Source organism: Rhinoraja longicauda, chromosome 30 (assembly GCF_053455715.1).
Source record: "Rhinoraja longicauda isolate Sanriku21f chromosome 30, sRhiLon1.1, whole genome shotgun sequence".
Classification (NCBI taxonomy): domain Eukaryota; kingdom Metazoa; phylum Chordata; class Chondrichthyes; order Rajiformes; family Arhynchobatidae; genus Rhinoraja; species Rhinoraja longicauda.
Genome location: NC_135982.1, coordinates 10688505 through 10713589, shown reverse-complemented (window position 1 = coordinate 10713589; position 25085 = coordinate 10688505). Strand labels below are relative to the sequence as shown.

The 25085-nt window shown below is 44.7% G+C and overlaps 2 protein-coding genes across 3 annotated transcripts in view; one reads left to right on the top strand and one right to left on the bottom strand.

The window, feature by feature from the left end:
* The window catches only part of ddx19a (DEAD-box helicase 19a), a 46770-nt gene extending 36668 nt beyond the window's left edge, over positions 1 to 10102 (top strand). For both annotated transcript variants that reach the window (XM_078425752.1, XM_078425751.1), the window contains exons 11-12: positions 3421 to 3612; positions 7494 to 10102. In XM_078425752.1, coding sequence (XP_078281878.1) covers positions 3421 to 3612; positions 7494 to 7555 — 254 coding nt within the window. In that variant the 3' untranslated portion in view covers positions 7556 to 10102. The remainder of the gene's footprint in view (positions 1 to 3420; positions 3613 to 7493) is intronic.
* A 4446-nt stretch (positions 10103 to 14548) lies between these two features.
* ubxn10 (UBX domain protein 10) lies at positions 14549 to 17031 on the bottom strand. Its single transcript, XM_078425157.1, has one exon. It carries the CDS (start codon positions 17023 to 17025, stop codon positions 16213 to 16215), a length of 813 nt encoding a protein of 270 aa, XP_078281283.1. The 5' UTR covers positions 17026 to 17031; the 3' UTR covers positions 14549 to 16212.
* Positions 17032 to 25085: the final 8054 nt, after the last annotated feature.

Genomic DNA, 25085 nt, shown 5'->3' with positions numbered 1-25085 from the left:
TATATGGAGTAATGAGTGAGCAATATAAAGTAAATAGTGAATTTTGATTCAAGATGGCCTTAGTTTTGTGCAGTATTGCAATGGATTTAGACAGTTTTGATTTGATATGTTTTATGTGAGGTTTCCAACAGAGTTTATAATCTATTATCAATCCCACGAATCTATTTCCATACACTCTTTCAATTTCTACATCATTAATCACAAGTGTTACGTCCGAATTTATTTTTCGATTTTCAAACACAATAAATCTTGTTTTACTTTGATTTAATGACAATTTGTTAGGATCAAACCACTTCTTTAAGGTTTCCAATCCCCCTTTAACTGTGTCCAAACGTTGCTTCATGTTTTTCCCTGAACAAAATAAATTTGTGTCATCCGCAAATGTAACTAAATGTAACACTTTTGACATCTTGCAATATCATTTAAATAGAGTATAAAGAGCTTTGGACCCAGCACCGAGCCATGCAGAACCCTGCAGGTAACCTTCATAAGTTCTGAATCAAAATTATTTCCTTGAACATTCTGATATCTGTTTTCAAGGCAGCTTCTTAACAGGAGTATGTTACTCCTCTAATGCCATATCTTTCTCGCTTATTCATCAGTAAACCATGATCTATGGTATCAAACGCTTTTTTGAGATCTATAAATACTCCCACAATATATTCTTTATTATCAATTGTGGTTGAAATATTCTCTACTAGTTCCATTAGCGCTAGTGAGGTAGACCGTTTAGCTCAAAATCCATACTGGTGATCACTTAGTATGTTATGTTTGTCAATAAAGTTTTCAAGTCTTTGTACAAATAACTTTTCTAATATTCTCCATTCTTGTAGACGGGAATGACTTTCGCTATTTTCATTTTGCTTGGAAATGTGCCTGTGAGGAAGGATTGATTACATATATAGAAACATAGAAAATAGGTGCAGGAGGAGGCCATTCGGCCCTTCGAGCCAGCACTGCCATTCATTGTGATCATGGCTGATCGTCCCCAGTCAATATCCCGTGCCTGCCTTCTCCCCATATCCCTTGATTCCACTAGCCCCTAGAGCTCTATCTAATTCTCTCTTAAATCCATCCAGTGATTTGGCTTCCACTGCCCTCAGTGGCAGAGAATTCCACAAATTCACAACTTCCTGGGTGAAAAAGTCTTTTCTCACCTCAGTTTTAAATGGCCTCCCCTTTATTCTAAGACTGTGGCCCATGGTTCTGGACTCGCCCAACATTGGGAACATTTTTCCTGCATCTAGCTTGTCCAGTCTCCAGTGAAACTCCGATGAATAGTCTAGCCTAGTCTTTTCAATCTTTCCTCACATGTCATCCCAGGGATCAATCTCGTGAACCTACGCTGCACTGCCTCAATTACAAGGATGTCCTTCCTCAAATTAGGAGACCAAAACTGTACACAGTACTCCAGATGTGGTCTTACCAGGGCCCTATACAACTGCAGAAGAACCTCTTTACTCCTATACTGAAATCCTCTTGTTATGAAGGCCATTGTGTTATATGAGATATTGTTATATGTGCCAACGGTTTTACTAGACATTCAATAATATTTTTGACTAGTGTCATATCAATGGAATTGTAATCAGTAATCAGTTCCCCAGTCCTTGCAATTTATTCTCTCTCACACATGTTCACACACTCCCCTTTGATACTTTTTGTCATTAACTTACTCTGTCACATAAAGTACAGTAACCAGTATGTAATTCTTCTCCAGGAAGAATCTGGCGCATTCAGAGGAAACCTGAGGACCTGAGCTATAGGCAGAGGCTTGGCAGGCTAAGACCTTATTTCGTGGAGCACAGGAGGCTTATAGAGGTCTATAAAATCATGAGGGGAAGAGTTTTTTTTCCAAGGTGGGGTAATCAAAAATTAGAGGGCATGAGGTTTAAGGTGACAAGAGAAAGATTTAAAAAATAATTTGATGGACAACTTTTTCATTCGTAGCTGGTGGTTATATAGTATGAGTTGTTGAAGTAGTAGAATTAGTTGAGGCAGGTACCTACAATAGACAATAGGTGCAGGAGGAGGCCATTCGGCCATTCGAGCCAGCACCGCCATTCAATGTGATCATGGCCGATCATTCTCAATCAGTATCCCGTTCCTGCCTTCTCCCCATACCCCCTGACTCCGCTATCCTTAAGAGCTCTATCTAGCTCTCTCTTGAATGCATTCAGAGAATTGGTCTCCACTGCCTTCTGAGGCGGAGAATTCCACAGATTCACAACTCTCTGACTGAAAAAGTTTTCCTCGTCTCAGTTCTAAATGGCCTACCCCTTATTCTTAAACTGTGGCCCCTTGTTCTGGACTCCCCCAACATTGGGAACATGTTTCCTGCCTCTAATGTGTCCAATCCCTTAATAATCTTATACGTTTCAATAAGATCCCCTCTCATCCTTCTAAATTCCAGTGTATACAAGCCTAGACGCTCCAGCCTTTCAACATATGACAGTCCCGCCATTCCGGGAATTAACCTAGTAAACCTACGCTGTACGCCCTCAATAGCAAGAATCTCCTTCCTCAAATTTGGAGACCAAAACTGCACACAGTACTCCAGGTGCGGTCTCACTAGGGCCCTGAACAACTGCAGAAGGACATCTTTGCTCCTATACTCAACTCCCCTTGTTATGAGGGCCAACATTCCATTGGCTTTCTTCACTGCCTGCTGTACCTGCATGTTTCCTTTCAGTGACTGCTGCACAAGGACACCCAGATCTCGTTGTACATCCCCTTTTCCTAACTTGACACCATTCAGATAATACGCAGCCTTCCTATTCTTACCACCAAAGTGGATAACCTCACACTTATCCACATTAAACTGCATCTGCCATGCATCCGCCCACTCACACAACCTGCCCAAGTCACCCTGCAACCTCATAGCATCTTCCTCACAGTTCTAAATGGCCAATAATAACATTTAAAAAACATTTGGATGGGAAAGGTTTATGAATATTTGACCCATATCCCACTAAAGGTATTGTAGACAAATGGCCCAAACACCCATGAACCTTTCCCTGTCCATATCCCCCTGATAGCTTCAAAGGGATATGGACCGAATGCAGGCAAGTAAGACTAGATTAGATGGGGCATCTCGGTTGGCCAGGATGAGTTGGGCTGATGAGCCTATTTCCGTGCTGCACAAATGAATCTCTGACTGTAGGTGGTGAGTTCAGTTTTGGAAGTGCTTGCCTTCAAACCCATGGGTTCTGCTTGTTTCCCACACCAACCCCAGCACAGGAGGCCCTGTGTAAACAGCCTCTGCATGAGTTCATAGCAAAGATTTTGTTTCCCCCATCTCTGCCACCGTCATTGAAGAAAACCCGTACTTACATTTTTATAAAATACTGCTGTAATCGCCGCTTATGAAATGGGTAAAAAAAGTTTTTTTTTTCTTTTTTTTTTTTCCTCATTTCACACCAGGTATTGACGTTGAGCAAGTTTCTGTCGTCATCAACTTTGATCTTCCGGTGGATAAGGACGGTAATCCAGACTGCGAGACATATCTTCACCGGATCGGGCGAACAGGCCGCTTTGGCAAGCAAGGTTTGGCTATCAACATGGTAGACAGCAAATACAGCATGAACATCCTGATCCGGATCCAGGAACATTTCAGTACGTCACCTCGTCCTGCCTACCTTCTGTACTAATACTCTCAAGACAGATTTTAACAGTACTATAAACCCTTACAAAGCTCCTGCGGACACGGTGGGCCGAAGGGCTGTTTCCACGCTGTATGTCTAAAACCTTACTACACTATTTTGGGGCGGCACAGTGGCGCAGCAGTCGAGTTGCTGCCCTACAGCGCCAGAGACCCAGGTTTGATCCTGACTATGGTTGCTCTGTACGGAGCTTGTACGTTCTCCCTGTGACTGCGTGGGTATTCTCCGGTTTCTTCCCACATTTCAAAGACATATAGATTTGTAGGTTAATTGGCTTCGGTAAAATTGTACAAATGTCCCGAGGGTGTAGGATAGTGCTCGTGTATGGGGATCGCCAGTATGCGCAGGCTCGGTGGGCCAAAGGCCCTGTTTCCGCGCTGTACCTCTAAACTAAACTAAACAAAACAATTGGATCTCAACTGAACAAGTGGTAGAGTGGCAAAGAAGCAATGTGGTATGCTTGCCTTCATTGGTCGGGGCATTGAGTGTAAGTAAGTGTCAGGAAGTCATGATACAGCTTTATAGGACTTTGGTTCGGCTGCATTTTGAGTATCAAGTGCAGTTCAGGTTGTCCCATGGTTAGGAAGGATGTAGAGGCTTTGGAAAGGTTGCAAAGGAGGTTTACCAGAATGATGCCTAGATTTGGGGGCATTAGCTACCAGTGGAGGTTGTTTAGAATTAGATTGTTTTTTCTGGAATGCCGGATGTTGAGGGAGTAGGTAGACAGTCAGAGCTGCTTTTTTCCAGATGGAAATATCAAATAGTAAAGGGCATGGCTTTAAAGAGAGGGGGGAAAGTTTAAAGGCGTTGAGCGGAGCAGGCATTTGTACACGGAGGACCAATGTTTTCACTTGGAGAGTGGTGGTTATTTGGAATGAGCTTCTAGAGGAGATAGTTGAAGGTATAAAAACAGCATTTAAAAGATAGTTGGACAGGTACATGGACAGTAAAGGTTTAGAGGGGATATTGGCCAAACAAGGGCAAATAGGACGAGCTTAGATCGGGCACCTTGGTCGGCACGGACGAGTTGAGCTGAAGGGTGTGTTTCCGTGCTATGTGACCTGCGACTCCATTACAGTGACTGATCTGGGCTGCAATCCCTTGGTTACATGCAAAGTTTGCTTTTCTTCATGAGGTTTGCAGCTGACCTCAGCGTCTTAGTGCTGGTGGCGTTCATCTTCTGCTCTTTGCTGGTTGAAGAATAGTTTTTCATGTGAATGGTCTGGTTGTGAATTGGCTTCAGTGCACTGAAGTTGTGGTGCACAGTGCGTGCTCTTATCTTGGTTCCACAATTAGATTTCTAATTAGACCATTCAAGTAAAAATTGTAAAAATCTTCTCATGTGATGGACGGCTCGAGTGCTTTTGAAAGGGCCAGGGATCGTTGGCAAGGTGACGAGGTATATTCTGGGTGCGGCGATAGGGCTGGTGAATTAGTGGAGCTGACAGTAAGGACCTCTTGAGTACTCCAGAGAAAAAGGTGGCATTGTGTCTGTAAATGTGACAAAGTCTGCTTTAAATTGAAAATAACATCTTTCTTGTGAATTGGTTAGGAATATAAATCTGGCCTACAACTCAAATAGCTGCACCACTCTGGTAATCTCTGGCTTGTTTATTAATTCCAACTTGTTTTCGGGTTACAAGAAAAATAAAGAATGTGATTAATTTAAAAGACATTTGGGTACCTACACGGATAGGATAGGATTAGAGGGATATGGTGTTAACGCTGGCAGGTGCGACTAGTGTAGATGGGGCACCTTGGTCGGCACGAACCAGTTGGGCCGAAGGGCCTGTTTCCCTGCTGTATGACTATGATTATGACTATGAATTTATTACATTCCGCTGCTGAACTCTTAAGCCCCATCTCCTAAACACGTCGACTTTGTGGCTTTGTAACAATACTGTTGGATCATAGAATTAGAGTAATGTTTTATGACTGAAAACCAATAAGCATCGCATGACAAGGCCTCAGTTTATATCCCTAAAAATCACCAAAGCATTGCCTCGTGGATAATATGGTCATCAGGTTAGAAGTCCACCAGTCAGGCAGGTACAAGCGCATGCAGAAACAACAACTTGGGTGCAGATGGGCAATGAGCAAAGATAAACCTTCACATGATCATACTTGTTCTACAATATTTAAAATAATATCTTGTACGGTTATTCTATCTGAAAATTTACAGTGGCAGTAAAAGTAGGTACAGTAGAAAATCAATGTGATTATAGTATGTTGTGCTCTTTTCTCATCTGGCCCATTTTATGGCATATACATACCTCCTTAAAAAATGAACAAGTCCCAAGGAAAGCAATTGTTTAGAGTATATTGACGATGTGGAACTTTCATTGATCTATGTTTTGGCTCAATAAAAGAAGGCCCTTCAGTGAGGATATTCAACGTATGCTTATTATCGATAAGATTTAAGAATGTTCATTGATCTGAAAACTGTAGTCAATAGATTTAGAGTGACAAAGTACAGAAACCTCCAAAGCGGCTATTAACTGATAATTCCTGTCACCTTCTAATTGCGTTCCATTTGGGAGATGCGATGTTGGATGTCTGCACATGCACACTTAGCGTGCTGCTAATCCAGTATCAAGGCAACACTAAAGCCATGAGCTGCTGTGATTAAGTGTGATATTCCATTCACATCCCTGCAAGGGCAAAGATGTTCTGTACAGCATGAAGGTTTGGGGAAAATAAAGAAAGAAAATAAAGACGCTTTACTTTTCAGTGGTTCGAATAGAACAGTACAGTACAGAAACAAACCCCTCAGCCCACAATGTCTTTGCCAAGCCCGATGTCAAGTTAAGCTCATTACCCCTCCCTCTACATTATCCATACCCGTCCATTCCCTGCATTTCCATGTGCCAATCTAAAAGCCTCTGTCATTTCTGCGTCCATCACCACCCCTGGCAGTGTGTTCTTGGCATCTATCACCCTCTGTGTAAAACACATGCCCCAATCATCTTTAAACTTTGTCCCTATCCCCTTAAAGCTACACCCGCTAGTCTTTGACATTTCCACCCTGAGAGAAAGGTTTGATTGTCTACGCTCTCTATTGCCTCTCAAAATTTTATACACTTCTATCAGGTCTCCCCTCAACTTCCAACACTTCAGAAAAACTAAATCCTAAGTTTTTACAACCTCTCGTTATAACTAACACCCTCTAATCCAAGCAGCATTCAGGTAAACCTCTTCTGCACCCTCTCCAAAGCCTCCACGCCCCTCCGGCAATGAGACGACCAGAACAATACTCCAAGTGCAGCCTAACCAAAGTTCTGTAAAACTGCTGAATGCGGTCTCATATTCTTCAGACATCCTGCCCTATTAATGCCACCGGTCCTTAAAAAAAATAACTTGCTGTGACAAGATAAATGGATGCCAAAGATCACTTTACATGTCCAGTGGTGGTGGTATCATAAGCCTTTGTTAGTCTTCTGCTAAAATAGAACTGCCGGTCAAGGATAATTGACAGTCATTGCAAATGGATCCAGAGTTATTCAATGTGATTATTGGTTTGTGACTGAACCCTGCTTAAAAATGAACAACCTGTCCCGAAGAAGGGTCCCGAACCAAAACGTCACCTATCCACGTTCTCCTGACCCGCTGAGTTACTCTAGCGCTTTTTTTGTAAACCAGCATCTACAATTCCTTGTGTCTACATTGATTGCAGTCATCGAGTGATTAATTGGTTCAGCCTTTGGTTTGTCCTTTTAATGCTTTTCCTTTCAACATTGGCGGATTGCTGGCTTGGTCAGAATTGACATTAACTTGTACGGACACCACAGCCTGAAAAATCTTCTGTTTTGTAAGCACTCTATGATTTTCTTCCAGATAAGAAAATTGAAAAGCTTGATACAGATGACCTTGATGAAATTGAGAAGATCACCAACTGAGGTACAACTGGCTGAAGTCATCCATGCCCTCCTCAACCCTGTGACAACGTGCACTGCCCAGATGCAATTGGACTTTTGGACTTGGTTTATTCTGTAGCCAATTTTGAGAATAAACTGATAGAATCAAATTACATTCAATTTACCTCATTTAAAACTTTGCATTGGGACTGTAAAATTTTATATCTTCGACAGAGTGAATAATTTAAAAAAACGCCAGTGTTTACATTTAAAATATTCAGCATACTCTATATAGTTTGTCTTAGTTAGCCTTAAAAAGAATATTTGAAATGCCAAACAACAGAAAAAGGTGAGAGATGTAAATGTGAAGTAAGAGTGGCCCTCTCAATTTAGATACTGTTCATTTATATGATGGTGGTTTACAAACATAGATTTAAATTTATTTGGAAGTAAGTGAAATGTTACTGACATATTGAAACAAGGTATGTTATCTTAAATGAATTTAATGAGACTTCATTATTTAGCATATGAATTACAGAATGTCATTTATTCTCACCAACTATGGTAGTTGAGGTAGTGATCCATTAGTTTGCGTAATCTAGTTGATATTACACCGGTTATTTAATCACAGCTAGTTTGCTCCTGGACCCAGGGATAGTGCTTTTTTCCTCTGGTCCCTTGCCCTGGGCTTAAAGTTATCTAGTGAATCTGCTGTTTCTGTAGACTGAGATAAGCAAGAATAAAACTTCCTCTTCTGTGATGTTCAGTCGTTTGGAAACCTCCAAACTTGCTTTGCAGCCTTAAGCAAATCAAAGAATCCCGACACAAAAAGCTGGAGTAACTCAGCGGGACAGGCAGCATCGCTGGAGAGAAGGAATGGGAAACGTCACCCATTCCTTCTCTCCAGAGATGCAGCCTGTCCTGCTTTGTTACTCCAGCTTTTCGTGTCTATATCTTCGGTTTAAACCAGCATCTGCCGTTCCTTCCTACGCACTAGTGCTTTGACAAATAGGAATACTAGTTATTTAATAGAGTAGCATCCAGAATTATCTTTCAAAGCGGTTATAGAAAATATAATGTGTTTTAGATAACCCAGGTATCTGATTTAATCTCTCCCTAAATTTTGGGTAAGAGGCATTATTGCTGGGCAGAAGTCATTTCTAATTAAATAATGCAGAATTTAAACGTGAATCCTGAATTAAACTGCTGTTTGAATAAGTAGTCGAGAGCAGCATGTAAAATGACTTGCTTGGTTTCTTCAGAGTCAGTAGTTTTTTGGAATAGCTGCACTAAATAAACATTCTGTATAATGGCTTGGAATTTCAACTTGTACAAGTTAAATATCTGCATAAATGAACTGCATCATAGTCAGTTCTTGGGTGTAACACTTAATGCTTGTGTAGAATATAAGCAAGAAACGTCTCCGGGTTTTTAGCTGGATATAGCTTTAGTCGACCTGTGTCCTCCCATTACGTGTGATTGTTCTCCATTTTATGCTTATGTAAGCTAATTGACTTGTGAGACTATATTTGCCATGCACTATATGCTACTGTACAAGAGGCAGCTGGGGAAATCAATGACATTTTGACACAATAATTAAGTCAGATTTCTGCCATTATGTTATAACCCATTTATACAAGATACTCCCATTTAACTTTCCAGTCGGACACATTTGTACACACAGCAACTATTTTTAAACCATTTTGCTAATACAATTCTTTGATCCCTCAACATGAATCGGGAAGTCAGTATTTTTATTTTTCTACTTGAAATCTGGCAACCAGATTGGGCCATTTCTTGTGCTTTGTCCCCTGTCTTAAACCTTTATACGTTTTGGCCGATGCACATAGTTGGTAGCTACTCTGTCATTGCAGTGTTAATAAACAACTACCTTGGCCAGCATAGCAGTTCTTCAGTCTAAAACCAGAAAGGAAATTGTGGTTTGGCAATCAATTATTTGCAATATATGGCCAGCTAGAGAGAGACTTGCTGCTTGTATTCTACAAAAAAAACATTTTCAATTTGTGACCTGCAGCTCTCTGCAGTGAGTGGGAACCATTTTAACAATCACTCCTCGTGCTGGAACTGTTTCAAATCTGTTGTATGCTGGAATTGGGGAGAGCAATGATGAAAGTATTAAAATAGGCAAAATCTGAACTGCAATCTTATGCAACATTATTGGCTGTGAAATTCTGTTCCAATGCAGGAATAAATTAAGACTTTTACCGGGTAAAAAATATTAAAACTAATTTGATATTGTACCTAAAGTTTTAGGTGAATTTGACAAAATGCCCTCTCCACATATGTTAAAGCTGTACCTTAAATTGGGTGTGCAGCTTCAGTTACACTGTTGAATTTTATACTATGAGGCATATGCATTTGTGCACAGTGCATTTTTATTTGAATTGGATTGTAATTGGAAATATTTAAACTGGAGAAATGAATGAGTGTCATGGATAAATTGAGAGTGAAATGCCTGTAATTTTACAAATGGTAATAGATTGGTTAGCAGCCCTGACAATGGAGATGGCTAATGCTGCTTCTGGTCTCCACATTATTCTTATGTACTAATTGGAATAAAGAATAAGGACATCAACTGTTTTTGCGTTTTGTTTGATATCAATGGTACATTAATTTCTACATCAATATCTGCTCAATTAATGTATGCATTTATTACGACAGGGGAAAATTGAATGTTTTTATGGTGTTTTGCATCAAAAGGACCAAGATTATTTGTTGACTTTGTAGAATCTTGTCCTACAAGTTTGCTCCTTATGGTTCTGTGAATGTGTATATATAACTGCTCTCGGAGGTCATTTAGCACAGAAACAGCCCCTTCGGCCTAACTACTCTAAGCCGTCCGAAATGCCTCATCTAAGCAAGTCCCATTTGCCAATGTTTGGCCCTCTAAACCATTCCTATCCTCCACCTGACCAAGAGTCATTTAAATGCGAATACAGTACCAGCCTCGACAACCTTGCCTGTCAGCTCGTTCCATATACCCACCATCTAAAGATCATGTCCATCAACTAAATGTCATGTCTTAAAACCTTCCTTGCAATTGTCACAACTTCTGAATGAAAACTTTTCCCATGAGAAGTTGAAGTTCCACTTTCTAGTCACAAATGTACAGATGAAAATCACAAATGTCTGGGCTCCTCCCTGCACTATTGTATCCGAGGCGTGAAAATTGCACTCACTGTTAGTCCAGGATTTATTTCCATTGTGCATTATTTTTGATTAAATTTCAATCAAGCACTTTAATCTGAGCACCAATGTGCAAGAGACCGTACTCTTATTTTGCCTGTCCTTTTCCTCAGTGTTTTTAAGCAACTGCATTGATTGCAGTCTCTCAGTTGTCTGTGTCACACCAGAGGACAGAGAGGACGTGAAAATTATCCACACTGTTACCTCTATTTCTTCCTTTGCTTCACATTATCGCCTGGGTTGTATTTCTGGCACTTCCAATAGAAGTAGAACATAGTACAGCACAGTAACAGGCCCTTTGGCCCACAATGTTTGTGCTGGACATGATACCAAGAGAAACTAATCATAATCTGTCTGCACTTGATCCATATTCCTCCATTCTCTGCATATCTATGTGCCTGTTTAAAACACTCAACGCTACTATGCTATCTACCTACACCACCACCCCGGCAGCGTATTACAGGCACCCACCACTTTGTGTAAAGAAAAAACTTGCCCTGCACATCATTAAGCTTTGCATCCTTTAAACTTCGCACTCTTAATGCTATGCCCTCTAATCTTTGACATTTTCCACCCTGGGATGAGTTAAATCTCAATACTTTTCTCTCACAATGCTTATCCCATTCAATATTTCACACCAAAATTCCTTAACTACATTGACCATATTGCCCTTTTTTTATGGGGATGGGTGTGAAGTATTCATTTGGAACCATAAGTGTTTTATGCTTCCATGCAGGCTATTGTCTGGGCCTTTTTGGGATGGATTTGCAAGGGGTAGATCATGCCTGATGAGTCAGATTGAACGCATGATGGAACGTCCGACCCAGAATGTCTTCTGTTCCTTTTCTCCAGAGATGCTGTCTGACCCGCTGAGTTGCTCCAGCACCGTGTGTATCTTCAGTATAAAACAGCATCTGCAGGTCTTTCCTACCCAGTACACAGAGTCTATGGCTGTGTCTGACCCAGATAATATTCCTTGTGCATTAGCGAAAGGTGGGTGTCTTTAAAATATTTTGATAATTTAAACAAGCACTTGTAAATAATGAAAATTATTTCTAAATGGCCTTATAATTTTTTCATGTTTTTCTAATCAATTCAAGCTGTTATGTGTTCTAGGTATGATAGATTTGAAATCCTTTACTGCTGAAAGCTCGGAACCAATATAGCCACAGCCTACCTCACCAACACCCCAGGATGTAAGTGTTGTGCGAGATCAGCCGTCCACAGGTGCGGACAGGTGTGTGGGGAGACCGCAGACAGTAACTTCCAATGCTGGGCTTGGTCCAGTGCAATCCTGACAACTATTACCATGCGTTGCAGTAAAATCAATAAACAATGAGGTACGACAGAATATCAAGATGTGTGCTTTTATTTTAACATAGTTATGAGTTAAACCACAAATATAATAACATTAGGCGGAAATCATCGTACTGGCTGGGTGACTGCATCCTCAGTTGAAACTTAATCTTAATACGTTGTGGGCCACCGGGCCTGTTCCTACACTGTACTATTCTACGTTCCAATGACATCTCTAAATCAGATGATAAAATTAATCCTGATTATTAAATAATATATACAAATAAATCAGTTCCAGAGAGACTGCGTACAATCCACATAGCACAGTGGTCAGAGTTATCACAACATGCTGGAGTAACTCAGCGGGTCAGGCAGCATCTCCGGAGAGAAGGTATGGGTGACATTTCGGGTCGAGACCCTTCTTCGGACTCGTGTCTGAACCTTGCCTGGCAGCTCATTCCATATAACCACCATCCTGTGCCTACCTAAAGATCATGTCCACTGTGCGGTCTCGTGCTGAGAACTTGATAGATCAGTATGCTTCTGAGCTAACAAGGGAGGTGCCATTGCTTGTTCTAGGAAATGAGTCAAGCCAAGTGGAACAATAGTTTGTGGTTACCGTCATTAATGACTAGATATTTTTTCATTCCAGATTAACAATTTTAATTCTACAGCTGTCAGGATAGGATCCAAGTCTCTGGATTACTAGTCTGGTAATTTGATCGTTACACAACTGCTGTAACACGATTCTGAAAGAGGAGTAACAACAAGAGGTGAGGGGTATTGGTGTGCCTTGTCGAAAATTACAGGGCACATCGAGAAAGCGATTAAAGCATATGATATCCCGCTTTAAAGAGACACACCTTACAAGAGGGAGAGGTCATGGTGAATCTTTCTCAAACACTGCTTCTAGATGCCAGACCCTAGGGACGATGTGAAGGCTTTGTAAGGGGTGTAGATGAGCATCACCAGAAGTCCAGGGATGAGGAATCTGAGTTAAATGAGCAGAGGAGGTGCAAGGGTTGTTCTTCCTTCCAAAAGAGATTGTGAGGAGAGGTAATTTGTATTTCATCTGACATAATCAATGGGCTGAATGGTCTTCCTCTAAACAGGTCTCAGAATAATCCTATTCCTCCAGCTATTCTCTTTCAAAGGTCCACCATCTCCACCAGCACAGACATCGTGGGCCGAAGGGCCTATCCATATTTTACGGCCTATACTTGGCAGAATTGATGTAGTCAAGAAACCTAACAACCAGCACGTTTTTGGGATGTGGGAGAAATCCTGTAATTTTCAGATAGACAGGTTCGGAACAAATCCTGGTCACTGGAACTGTGATATGGGTGAAACACTGAGAAAACTAATGGGGGGGGGGGGACAAATAAATCACAAGGGAAAGGACAGTGGGTAGTTCCACTGTTCCCATTGCTAACGAAATCATGAACTACTATAAATGAAGCTATATTCAAAAGAAACAAAAGTTGCATTAGGAAAGGTTTGCTCTGAAGCAAGTGGTAAGACCTAGAACACATTGGGCAGGCCAGAAGAGAACTGTATTGTCCAAATGACTGGTGAAGGATCTGAAAGCCAATCAGTTGCAGGACAATGGATTACCCTTAATTGTTGTAGGAAAGAACTGCAGATGTTAGTTTACACGGAAGATAGATACGAAAAGCAGGAGTAACTCAGCGGACAAGGCAGCATCTCTTTCTGTCCTGGGCCTCCTTTACTGTCAGTGAGGCCAAACACAAATAGAGCTGGCATAGATTCGAAGGGCTGAAATGACCACTTGCCCAGCAGCAGCCATCTTGTGGCCTATCTGTCACCCTGTACTCGGTGACTACTTTACTGAAACCGAACCACTGAGGAGTGACACTACTGTACTTGTAGAAAATACAAGAATGACTTCACAAGAGTGGAATCAAACTGAAGGTATTAAAAATTTATTGCAGTTCCGTTCTTTGAACTTCTGAAATAAAATGTAAATATTCCATTTGAAAACCAAATATCCTTGGATGAAGGATTTTAAAACCTGTCATGGGTTTGAACAAAATCTCTAGTCAATCAGCATAACATCAGAACTATGCGGTAGAATTATTTGGTACATTCTTCTAGCTCCATATTCTTCCGTGCTATATCACAAGTATGTAAATAATGAAAATAATATAAGCAAGTTGGCATGTGTCCAGTCCAATCAATCAGAAAAGTAAAAATATAAAATATATTAAAATTTCATTAAAATTATTAGATTGTCATTTCTACCTGTAGATCAAAAGTATGAACTGATCACTTGTCCACTTAGAGATTGACAAAGTCAAAAGGAAAAACGTAGAACTCTGAACTGCTGCCCTCAGCGACATTAAATTAAGCTTGTTCTATTTATCCCTTGCTACTTTTAAGGGGGAGCTGGGAGGTAGAAAAAGTTAGCCTATCCTATATAAAACATGAAGTGCTGGAGTAACTCAGTGGGTCAAGCAGCATCCGTGGAGGGAAAGGCAACATTTTGGCTCTGGACCCTTTTTTTCCGAATGAGACTGAAGGGCCTCGACCCGAAACATTGCGTGTTGCCATTTCCCTCCACAGATGCTGCCTGGCCCGCTGAGTTACTCGAGCACTTGGTGTCTTGCTAAAGATTCCAGCTAACTATCCTTTAGTTTGAATGACCCTTTCTGTCACTGCAGTGTACTTTATGCTTGTATATTTTCTCATGCACACAGTTTCAGTCAGCACCGATGATGTGATCAACCTGCGATGTGGCTGTAGCAAACATCAATGGCCCAAGCAACACCATTTAAACTTTCATTATTTAGAGTCGAGTCTTGAGGCCAAAAGGAAATATTTCGAAAAATTGTGCACGGAATTTCCAGTGCAACTTTCCACTGCTAAAACAGCTTACTGTTTTGCCATAAAGAACTTGAAATATCTAATAGATGCATCCGGCTAAAGAGGTTGGATTGAAATGGTGGTGAATAAACAAATGAAATCAGCATGGGGCAGCCACACAGGCTTCAGTCCGACCTATGGTGGGGGGGGACACCAATGTGCAGCACATTGACAGTGCTGGAATTGTAACAGTCAGGCACACTGACCGCAATTGCGCACAAGATGTTTTCAAAAACGCCATCGCTGCCATGAGACCTCACTGCAAGGCAGGAGCTCCTAGAGGTGGCACTCTTTGGACAAAACCACGTCATTCAGTCAGTCTGCTTGATGAAAGAAATGAGAGTGCAGGTGAGTAATGGGGAGTGGCACCATGTATCCTTCACTGACCAATGGCACCCCAGCAATAAAGAAGTTAAAGGCTTGCTTTATGCTTGGAAATCTCTGAAAAACTGGGATGAATCACGGCTTTGCTTTGATTCGGCTTGGGATGGCCCCCATAACTATTACAAGCTGCACATCTTAATACAAATGACTGTAAGTGAAGACACTGCATCTGAAAATGCTGCAGATTGTTGATCAAGGCAGCAACTGGACAGAACTGCAGACGCTGGTTTAAATCAAAGATAGACACAAAATGCTGGAGTCTGTCCATTGTCCACTGAAGTGTCCACTGAAATGATCAGTCTGAAGGGTCCCGCTGAGTTACTCCAGCATTTTATGTTTACCAGGAGACCAGATGTGCTACCTTCTGTTCATTACTCCCTACTCAGTCATTTTGTCGTGGCTACAGATTTTGCCAATAGCCTTGTACATCTTGAAGATTCAGCCCAATTAAGTCAAAGATGAAACCGCCATGTTACATGGAATTCCCTCAGAGAAAGAACTCTTATCACTTCTTATAATGGAAAGACCATAGCAAGAGTAGCCATGCAATTCATCATATTTGAAATGTACTAAGGTTCCCCATTATTTTAATCGTCATTTGGGATTATATATTATCCACCAATTCTTGCAATTTGGTTTTCTTCTCTGTCTCAGCAGTTGCATAATTACTAGGCACTTCCCCACCCAAGAAGCTACAGAAAATGTAGATTATAACCCCAATTCTCAACCTTTACACTGTTGATCAGTTTTCGTCAGAATTCAAGAACATGCCATTTAAATTGTACAGCCGGCCCCATCTATTGGATGTACGCTCAGAAATCTTAATTACTTAAGATGGTATTTTGAAATATTTGTGGTGGTCGATAGATTTGACATCATCTTGCATTTCACAATAGAAAAACAGGGTACACCAGTCACCAGCACGAGCACTAATCACTGTCACGTTGTAAGATGCAAAGAACTGATTTATTTTGAATTCCACATTCCTCCAGTGTCTTGGTCAGGTCACAGAAGCTCCTGCGGGGCACGTCCATTGTTTCGACCACAGAGTTCTTGTAGTTGCCATTACTCTTCCGTTCAGCTACAGACAGGATTGTTTGCAGTGTGTCTGAAGGTCTGAAGCAACTCTCGAACCTCTGGCCTGAAGGGTACCTCACAGCAAGCTGCAATCTTGGCTCGGTGTCTGAAGGCTCATCTGGCGGAAAGGCTGCTGGACTCTGGCGCGAGTGTGCTTTGGAAGCTGCAGTGTTCGATTTAAAATGACTTGGCTTCTTTTCCTTGTGTAATTTTAATTTTTCTTCGAGGTCAACGTGCAAATTCAGCCGACGGTTCTTGTGGTCCGGAGTCTCCGTTCCAGCCTTACCGGATTCCCTCGTCACAATGGATGGCAAAACTCTGTACCGATTTAACGATGAAGACGGCCGAGACGGAATATGTTGGAGGAGCTCCGGAAATTCCTCTTTGGACATTCGCATGGTCCTGGTGGGAGGATACAACTCGGGAGGCGAAGGCGAAGGACAGCTGTCCCGATCGCCAAAGGTAGTTGCAACTGGAATAGGAATCGAACAAGCCTCTGCACCGTGAGCATAAGCAGAGTTAGACCGAGTCCGGCCTTTGGCTGATTTAGGCCTGGGAATATTCATGGTGTTGGTGTCGTGGTCTGCGATGGAGTGGACAGGCAGATCAAAGGCAATGCTTTTGGACCCAGAGGGTGGTCTACTGGTAGGTTCTGCAGCAGCCATTTCACTCTTTCATACCTAAAGAAAATTGGAAAACCTAATTAATCATACTCCTTCAGTGTAACACAGCAAATTAAATTGAGGTAATGGCCTGGAGGCAAAAGAGTGTGGAGAGGAACTTAACTGCAGATGCCGGTTTATACCGAAGATAGACACAAAATGCTGGAGTAGCTCGGAGGGGCAGGCAGCATCACTGGCCCGTGAAGTCACATCATCTATGTGCTGTTATGTTTACGTGCTACTGTATGTTTCATTTTTTTCCTAATCAGATGTACAGCACTTTGGTCAACGTGGGTTGTTTTTAAATGTGCTATACAAATAAAATTGACTTGACTTGACTTGACTTTTCTCCAGAGACGATGCCTGACCCGTTGAGTTACTCCATCGTTTTGTGCCTCTCTTCTTGCAGGAAAAAGAGTGATGTGTTTTAAATGGAACAATTTTTAAAAGGAGTATAAGGAGAGAGAGATTGTGCAATTTTCTGTACAATTATTGAAGGTGGCAGGACAGGTTGATAAACAACACGGGATCCTGGACTTCTAACAAACCCAACTGCATAAGCAGGAGAGTTAAGGTACACCCACACACAAAACATAGAACGTAGAACAGTGCACAGTAATATGCTCTTATAGACAATAGACAATAGGTGCAGGAGGAGGCCATTCGGCCCTTCGAGCCAGCACCACCATTCAATGTGATCATGGCTGATCATTCTCAATCAGTACCCCATTCCTGCCTTCTCCCCATACCCCCTGACTCCGCTATCCTTAAGAGCTCTGTCTAGCTCTCTCTTGAATGCATTCAGAGAATTGGCCTCCACTGCCTTCTGAGGCAGTGAATTCCACAGATTTACAACACTCTGAGTGAAAAAGTTTTTCCTCATCTAGGTTTTAAATGGCCTACCCCTTATTCTTAAACTGTGGCCCCTGGTTCTGAACTCCCCCAACATTGGGAACACGTTTCCTGCCTCTAACGTGTCTAACCCCTTAATAATCTAATATGTTTCGATAAGATCCCCTCTCATTCTTCTAAATTCCTCTTTGACTCACAATTTTCACAGCACACAAATGCCAAGTTAAACCCATCTGCCTGCATATGATCCATATCCCTGCATTCCCATGTACCGATCCAAATCCTCTTAAACGCCACTATGTTATCTGCCTCCACCACACCACCCCTGACATTGCCTTCCAGGTACCCACCACTCTCTGTGTATAAAACTGGAAAAGTCCCAGGAGTGCGGAGAGCCAGCAGCTGTTCAGGAGCCAACTATTGCAACTATGTTAAGATGACATTCTCAGAATGCAGCAGGGATACCCTTCCTAACCCACACTCCTACTCCATCCACCCTTTCACCTCAAAAATCTCCTGCCTCCACCAACACACATTCACGCCCGGCTGAATTTAAAACAGAAAGTGGACTTAGCAGGTATGGTACCATCTGTGGAAAGAAAGAGAAGACCATTTGATAGAATTGAGAAAGAGAAAAAACAGAGACAGTCTGAAGAAGGGTCCTGACAGAAAACGTTCCCTGTCCATTCCCACAACTGATGCTGCCTGATCTGCCGAGTTCCTCCAGTACTTTGTACCAAAGACAAAACACATTGGTTTTATCTTCCAAAGAGGGTGAGGGAAGGATGGATAGGTCAAATCTATAAGGCAATGCCATGGGAATAAATTGTGAACCATGTAATCCAGTTAATAACTGACTGGGAGTGATTCTCTCTCCATTAACAGAACCTGGCCCGGTTGGGCATGTCCCACCCCTCTGCATTTCACGACTTTTACATTCATTTGTTTGTGTCCCATTGTGCAGATATCTCTCTCTCTCTCTCTCTCTCTCTCTCTCTCTCTCTCTCTCTCTCTCTCTCTCTCTCTCTCTCTCTCTCTCTCTCTCCCTCTCTCCCTCTCTCCCTCTCTCCCCCTCCCCCTCCCCCTCCTCCTCCTCCTCCTCCTCCTCCTCCTCTTCCTCCTCCTCCTCCTCCTCCTCCTCCTCCTCCTCCTCCTCCTCCTCCTCCTCCTCCTCCTCCTCCTCCTCCTCCTCCTCCTCCTCTCCCCCCCCCCCCCCCCCCCATTCATTCATTGCCCACATGGTTTTGTTTATCATGGGAAATCTGAAGAGCAGGAGGAAGAAGCCATTTCACACGACTCTCTAGCTCCCCCCAAAAAATACACATTACCTTAGAAAATAATCACGTGGAACCCTTGAATCCCAATGTTTTACCAAGGACACAGTCTAACCTCAGCCTGCCGCATGTTTTAAGAATGTAATCAACTATGCCACAGCACTGTTCCACGGTAAAATATGGCTACAGCAGGCATGTGCCATTAAACAATGATGGGCTCCAACACCCCTGCTGTGAAATGAAAGCTTCAAAGAAAAGCATTTCACAACCACTTGGGTGGGAAGATAAATTGGCTCAGTTTTAACGAAAGATTGCACTGAAAATGTGTTTTTGTAGGTACTTTTTAATTGCAATTTGTTAAATAATCTTTGTTATGCTGCTGTAAAGCATTAGGGAAAATTAGCTCCAACAAAACAAAACCTTGGCCCCGCACTAAGCCTGTGAGCAGAACAGCAGATACGTCCAGCACAGGAACAGATCTGATAAGGCAGCATGTACGTGCAAGTCCCAGAAGCAATAACTTAACACTAAAGAGCAAAGCACTTGACATTGTGGAAAACACAGCCGAAAAAGCTATTGCTGATCAGTGGAGGACCAGGTAAGTGTAATGCTTCAGTCGAAAAGCAAATGAAATGACAAAATTAATAATTCTTTATTATACATAACACTTATTGATGGAGAATAGATGATGTAAAGTCAAAACAAAATGTAGGAACGTAAATGACGAAGGATTTATTACTTAGTTTAGTTTAGATATAGATCGCGGAAACAGGCCCTGCTGCCCACCGAGCCCTCACCAACCAGTGATCCCACAGATGAACACTGTCCGACATACACTAGGGACAATTTACATTTATACCAAAGCCAATTAACCTACAAACCTGTACATCTATGAAAATGAATGGCAAGGAAGCCTGACTATTAACACAGACACTGGTGGGATTATTGAATTAGTCACTGAACGTAACAATACGGCATGAGCAGTGAGCTGTACGACCTCTTCCTATGCTATAGCAACTACTCTTTAAAAAATAAACCCATACTTCATTGCCCAAATCCACTTATGTACAAATACTTTTCTTAACTGCACTGCATATTCCAGTTGCTCACTGGCATTTTGTGATCTGCAGTCTCAGCCAAAGAACAATCAACGATTCTTGCATTTTCCTCTTCCAGCCCTTGTGCAAGAGACAATAGACAATAGGTGCAGGAGGAGGCCATTCAGCCCTTCGAGCCAGCACCGCCATTCAATGTAATCATGGCTGATCATTCTCAATCAGTACCCCGTTCCTGCCTTCTCCCCATACCCCCTGACTCTGCTATCCTTAAGAGCTCCATCTAGCTCTCTCTTAAATGCATTCAGAGAATTGGCCTCCACTGCCTTCCACAGATTCACAACTCTCTGACTGAAAAAGTTTTTCCTCATCTCAGTTCTAAATGGCCCACCCCTTATTCTTAAACTGTGGCCCCTTGTTCTGGACTCCCCCAACATTGGGAACATGTTTCCTGCCTCTAACGTGTCCAACCCCTTAATAATCTTATACGTTTCGATAAGAGTGAACTATTCCAAAACAGGACCAAAGAATCAACACAATTGAATGCCCAAGAAACACATTTCCCGATGTGTGTAAAACTCATTAAATAGTTTTCAAATTATGACTTTCTCTTAATAAATAACGTTTTCTCTGGGGCTTTTGAGGTTGCAGAGTGACCTCAGAGGTACATAAAACCACGAGGAGTGGTGATAAAATGGGTGGTTACCGTCTTCCCAGGTCGAGGGAGTCTAAAACTACACGGTATTGGTTTAAGGTGAGAGTGGAAAGATTAAAAAGGAACCTGAGGGGCAACTTTTCCACACAGAGAGTGGTAGGTATATGGAATGAGCTGCCCACAGAAGTAGTTGAGGCAGGTACAATAACAACCTTTAAAAGACATTTGGACTGAAACACGGGTGGGAAAGTTAATTGTAAATTGTCCCTTGTGTGTGTGGGATGGTATTATAATGTGTGGGGATCACTGGGCGGCTTGGACTCGGAGGGCCGTAGGACCTGTGTCTACACTGCATCTCTAAACTAAATTAGACCACCAAAGACTCAGCACCCTGACGGAGAGAAGAAAAATCATCTCGTTCCTGCCTAAGATGGATGAAAAAAATCCCATCACTGTCTGAAGTGGATGACTCATTTTCTTAAATAATGAACCCCTTATTCTACCACAAAAGCAAATATTTGTTTCAAACCCATTTTTAACAGAACCTCTCAGGGTCTTCTAAATTGAGCAGGTGTAATACAAATCTGCCCGCCCTTTCCTCTTAAGACAACTTGCCTAGTGCAGATATGAGTGCTTCCAAAACATCAATAGCCTTTCTAAACTAAGAGACCAAACCTCTACACTGTACTGCATATGTGGTTTCACCAAGGTCCTATATAAATGAAGCATGACACACCTATTTTTGTGTAGTTATCCTAGAAGTGAGCAATAGTATTGTTGGCTATTCTGCTTGTTAACTGTAAACTAACCTTTGGCAAATGAGGCACGAGGATATCCAAATACCTCTGCAATCTTAGACACAAAATGCTGGCGTAACATAGAGGGACAGGCAGCATCTCTGGATAGAAGGAATGTGACGTTTTGGGTGGAGACCCTTCTTCAGACTCTGAAAGAGATGCTGCCTGTCCCGCTGAGTTACTCCAACATTTTGTGTCTATCTTCGGTGTAAACCAGTATCTGCAGTACCTTCCTACACCTCTGTTATCTTTCACAATTTGGATACACATCTTTATTTTCCACACAATATGACTTTACACTTTGTTTCCCAACACAACTTGCTTTCCTACCTACTATTGTGTCGTTAGCAAAGTCAGCAACCGCATTTTGGTGCACTCTCCCAAGTCATTTATAAACTGAATCGTCGTCAACTATGTCTGTCATCCAACACCCATTGCCAACCAGATAACATAACAAATATTCATGTGCATTACTTCTGTTAGCCAGCCAATCTTTGATCTGTGCCAATAGCTTAGGTGCAACAAGAAAAGTATTTATATTTTTCATAAACTTTTATTGTGGCATTTCACCAAGCACCCTCCAGAGATCTAGAAAGGTAATGTCAGCGCTGACTAAGATGCCCCAAGTTTGGCAAACATAACAACCAGATGAGGTTTGCTGCAAGTGTTCAAGCAGATCAAAGCAGAGGAAGCCGACTTCATTAAACTCCCTCAGTTACTCCCTGAGAGTTCAGACCCAGTCTGAAGAAAGGACTCGACCCAAAACGTGACCCATCCATGTTTTCCAGACATGCTGCCGGGCACACCGAGTTATTCCAACACTTTGTGTCCTTTTGGTCTTTTTTTGGCACTCCGTTCAATTGTGCTGCCTAATAGCAGCATCCTGGAGAGAGCCACCATTGTGGATAAATTTAACCGTGCAGGTCACAGTCCTAATGCATCCCTTCTCCCCTCAACACACCCATCTCCTCCCCATTCAAACCGCCTACACCCCCTCCCCCTAACATCTCTCTAAAGTACCCCTCCCACCACCCACCTCTCTCCTCCCAAGCCGCCACACACTCTTCCCTTCAACAAACCCGCAATTCCCCACCATGATCCCTCTGCCCGCCGACCCACCACCCCACCAACACAAGACATTAGGACAGACTTGTGCCCCTCAATGTCCCACTTAACACCCCCCATCAGCCCACCCCCCCTCCCGCGGCCATCAACCCCTGCTTACGCCCTTTGCCCTCACCATCTTGTCAACACCACCTCATCCTCCTCCCAGCACACCCTCCCTATCATCCGCACGTCCTTCACCACATCCCTATCCCCCCTCCGCCCCATCCCTATCCCCCCTCTGCCCCATCCCTATTCACCCCCACCTCATCCCTAATCCCCTCCCACCCCCCACCACACCCCTATACCGCTCCCACCCCACCACACCCCCATTCCCCTTTCCTCCCCAGATGCTCCTTCACCCCATTCACCACACCCACACGTCAAACTATTTCCCAATCCAGCCCCCAACCCAGCTCAGCCTGGCCACTCCCCCACCCCTCTTCACTTCCGTACACCCATCCCTCCTCTTATCCCCATCCCCCTTCAGCCTGAATGCTCCCCCACCCCTTCACCATATCTGAACCCTCTTCCCCCCTACCTCTCTCCCCCTCACCTCATCCTCCCCCACCCTCTTTCCCCCCACCCTCTCTCCCCCTGTCCCCCACTCTCCCCCTCCCCCTGTCCCCCACTCTCCCCCTCCCCCCTGTCCCCCACTCTCCCCCTCCCCCACTCTCCCCCCCTGTCCCCCCTTGTCCCCCACTCTCCCCCTCTGTCCCCCACTCTCCCCCCCCTGTCCCCCCCTCTCTTTCCCCCTCCCCCACTCCCCCCCCTGTCTCCCCCCCTGTCCCCCACTCCCCCACTGTCCCCCACTCTCCCCCTCCCCCCCTCTGTCCCCCACTCCCCCCTCTGTCCCCCACTCTCTCCCCCTGTCTCCCCTCCCCCCTCTCTCCCCCACTGTCCCGCACTCTCCCCCTCCCCGTCCCCCACTCTCCCCCTCTGTCCCCCACTCCGCCATTGTCCCCCACTCTCCCCCTCCCCCCCACTCTCCCCCTCCCCCCCTGTCCCCCACTCTCCCCCTCTGTCTCCCCTCCCCCCCTGTCCCCCACTCTCCCCCTCCCCCCCCACTCTCCCCCTCCCCCCCTGTCCCCCACTCTCCCCCTCTGTCTCCCCTCCCCCACTGTCCCCCACTCTCCCCCTCCCCCCCCCTGTCTCCCCCTCTCCCCCCCTGTCTCCCCCCCTGTCCCCCACTCTCCCCCTCCCCCCCCTGTCCCCCACTGTCCCCCCCTCTCCCCCCCTGTCTCCCCCCCTGTCTCCCCCCCCCTCTCCCCCCCTGTCTCCCCCCCTGTCCCCCCCTGTCTCCCCCCCTGTCTCCCCCTCTGTCCCCCACTCTCCCCCTCTGTCCCCCACTCTCCCCCTCTGTCCCCCACTCTCCCCCTCTGTCCCCCACTCTCCCCCTCTGTCCCCCACTCTCCCCCTCTGTCCCCCACTCTCACCCTCTCCCCCTCTGTCCCCCACTCTCCCCCCCTGTCCCCCCCCTGTCTCCCCCACTGTCCCCCACTCTCCCCCTCTGTCCCCCACTCTCACCCTCTCCCCCTCTGTCCCCCCCTCTCCCCCCCTGTCTCACCCCCTGTCCCCCCCTGTCTCCCCCCCTGTCTCCCCCTCTGTCCCCCACTCTCCCCCTCTGTCCCCCACTCTCCCCCACTGTCCCCCACTCTCACCCTCTCCCCCTCTGTCCCCCACTCTCCCCCTCTGTCCCCCACTCTCACCCTCTCCCCCTCTGTCCCCCACTCTCCCCCCCTGTCCCCCCCCTGTCTCCCCCTCTGTCCCCCACTCTCACCCTCTCCCCCCCTGTCTCCCCCTCTCTCCCCCTCTGTCCCCCACTCTCACCCTCTCCCCCCCTGTCTCCCCCTCTCTCCCCCACTGTCCCCCACTCTCCCCCTCTCCCCCCCTGTCTCCCCCCCTGTCCCCCCCTCTGTCCCCCACTCTCCCCCTCTGTCTCCCCTCCCCCACTGTCCCCCACTCTCACCCCCTGTCTCCCCCTCTGTCCCCCACTCTCCCCCTCTGTCTCCCCTCCCCCACTGTCCCCCACTCTCACCCTCTCCCCCACTGTCCCCCTCACCCGGTCCCGGGCCTCACCGTCGCCGACACCAGGCTCGTTCCCAGGGCGACGAGTGACGCCAAACGCGTCACGTGGGGACGCCGCCCTCGCGCATGCGCGAGTCGCCGGCCAGGTGAGCGGAGGCTGATCCAGTGACGTCACTGCAGGTGGGGGAGGGGGAGGGGGTAGTCTGCGCCTTTCAATGGGGCAAGGGGCACGACAAGTGCATGGCAAGGGGTACAGTGATGGAGCAAGGGGCAGGGCAAGGTGTATGGTGAGGGGGCG

Coding starts and splice junctions, on each gene's coding strand:
- ubxn10 (XM_078425157.1), bottom strand. CDS start 17,025: ATGGCTGCTGCAGAACCTACCAGTAGACCACCCTCTGGGTCCAAAAGC.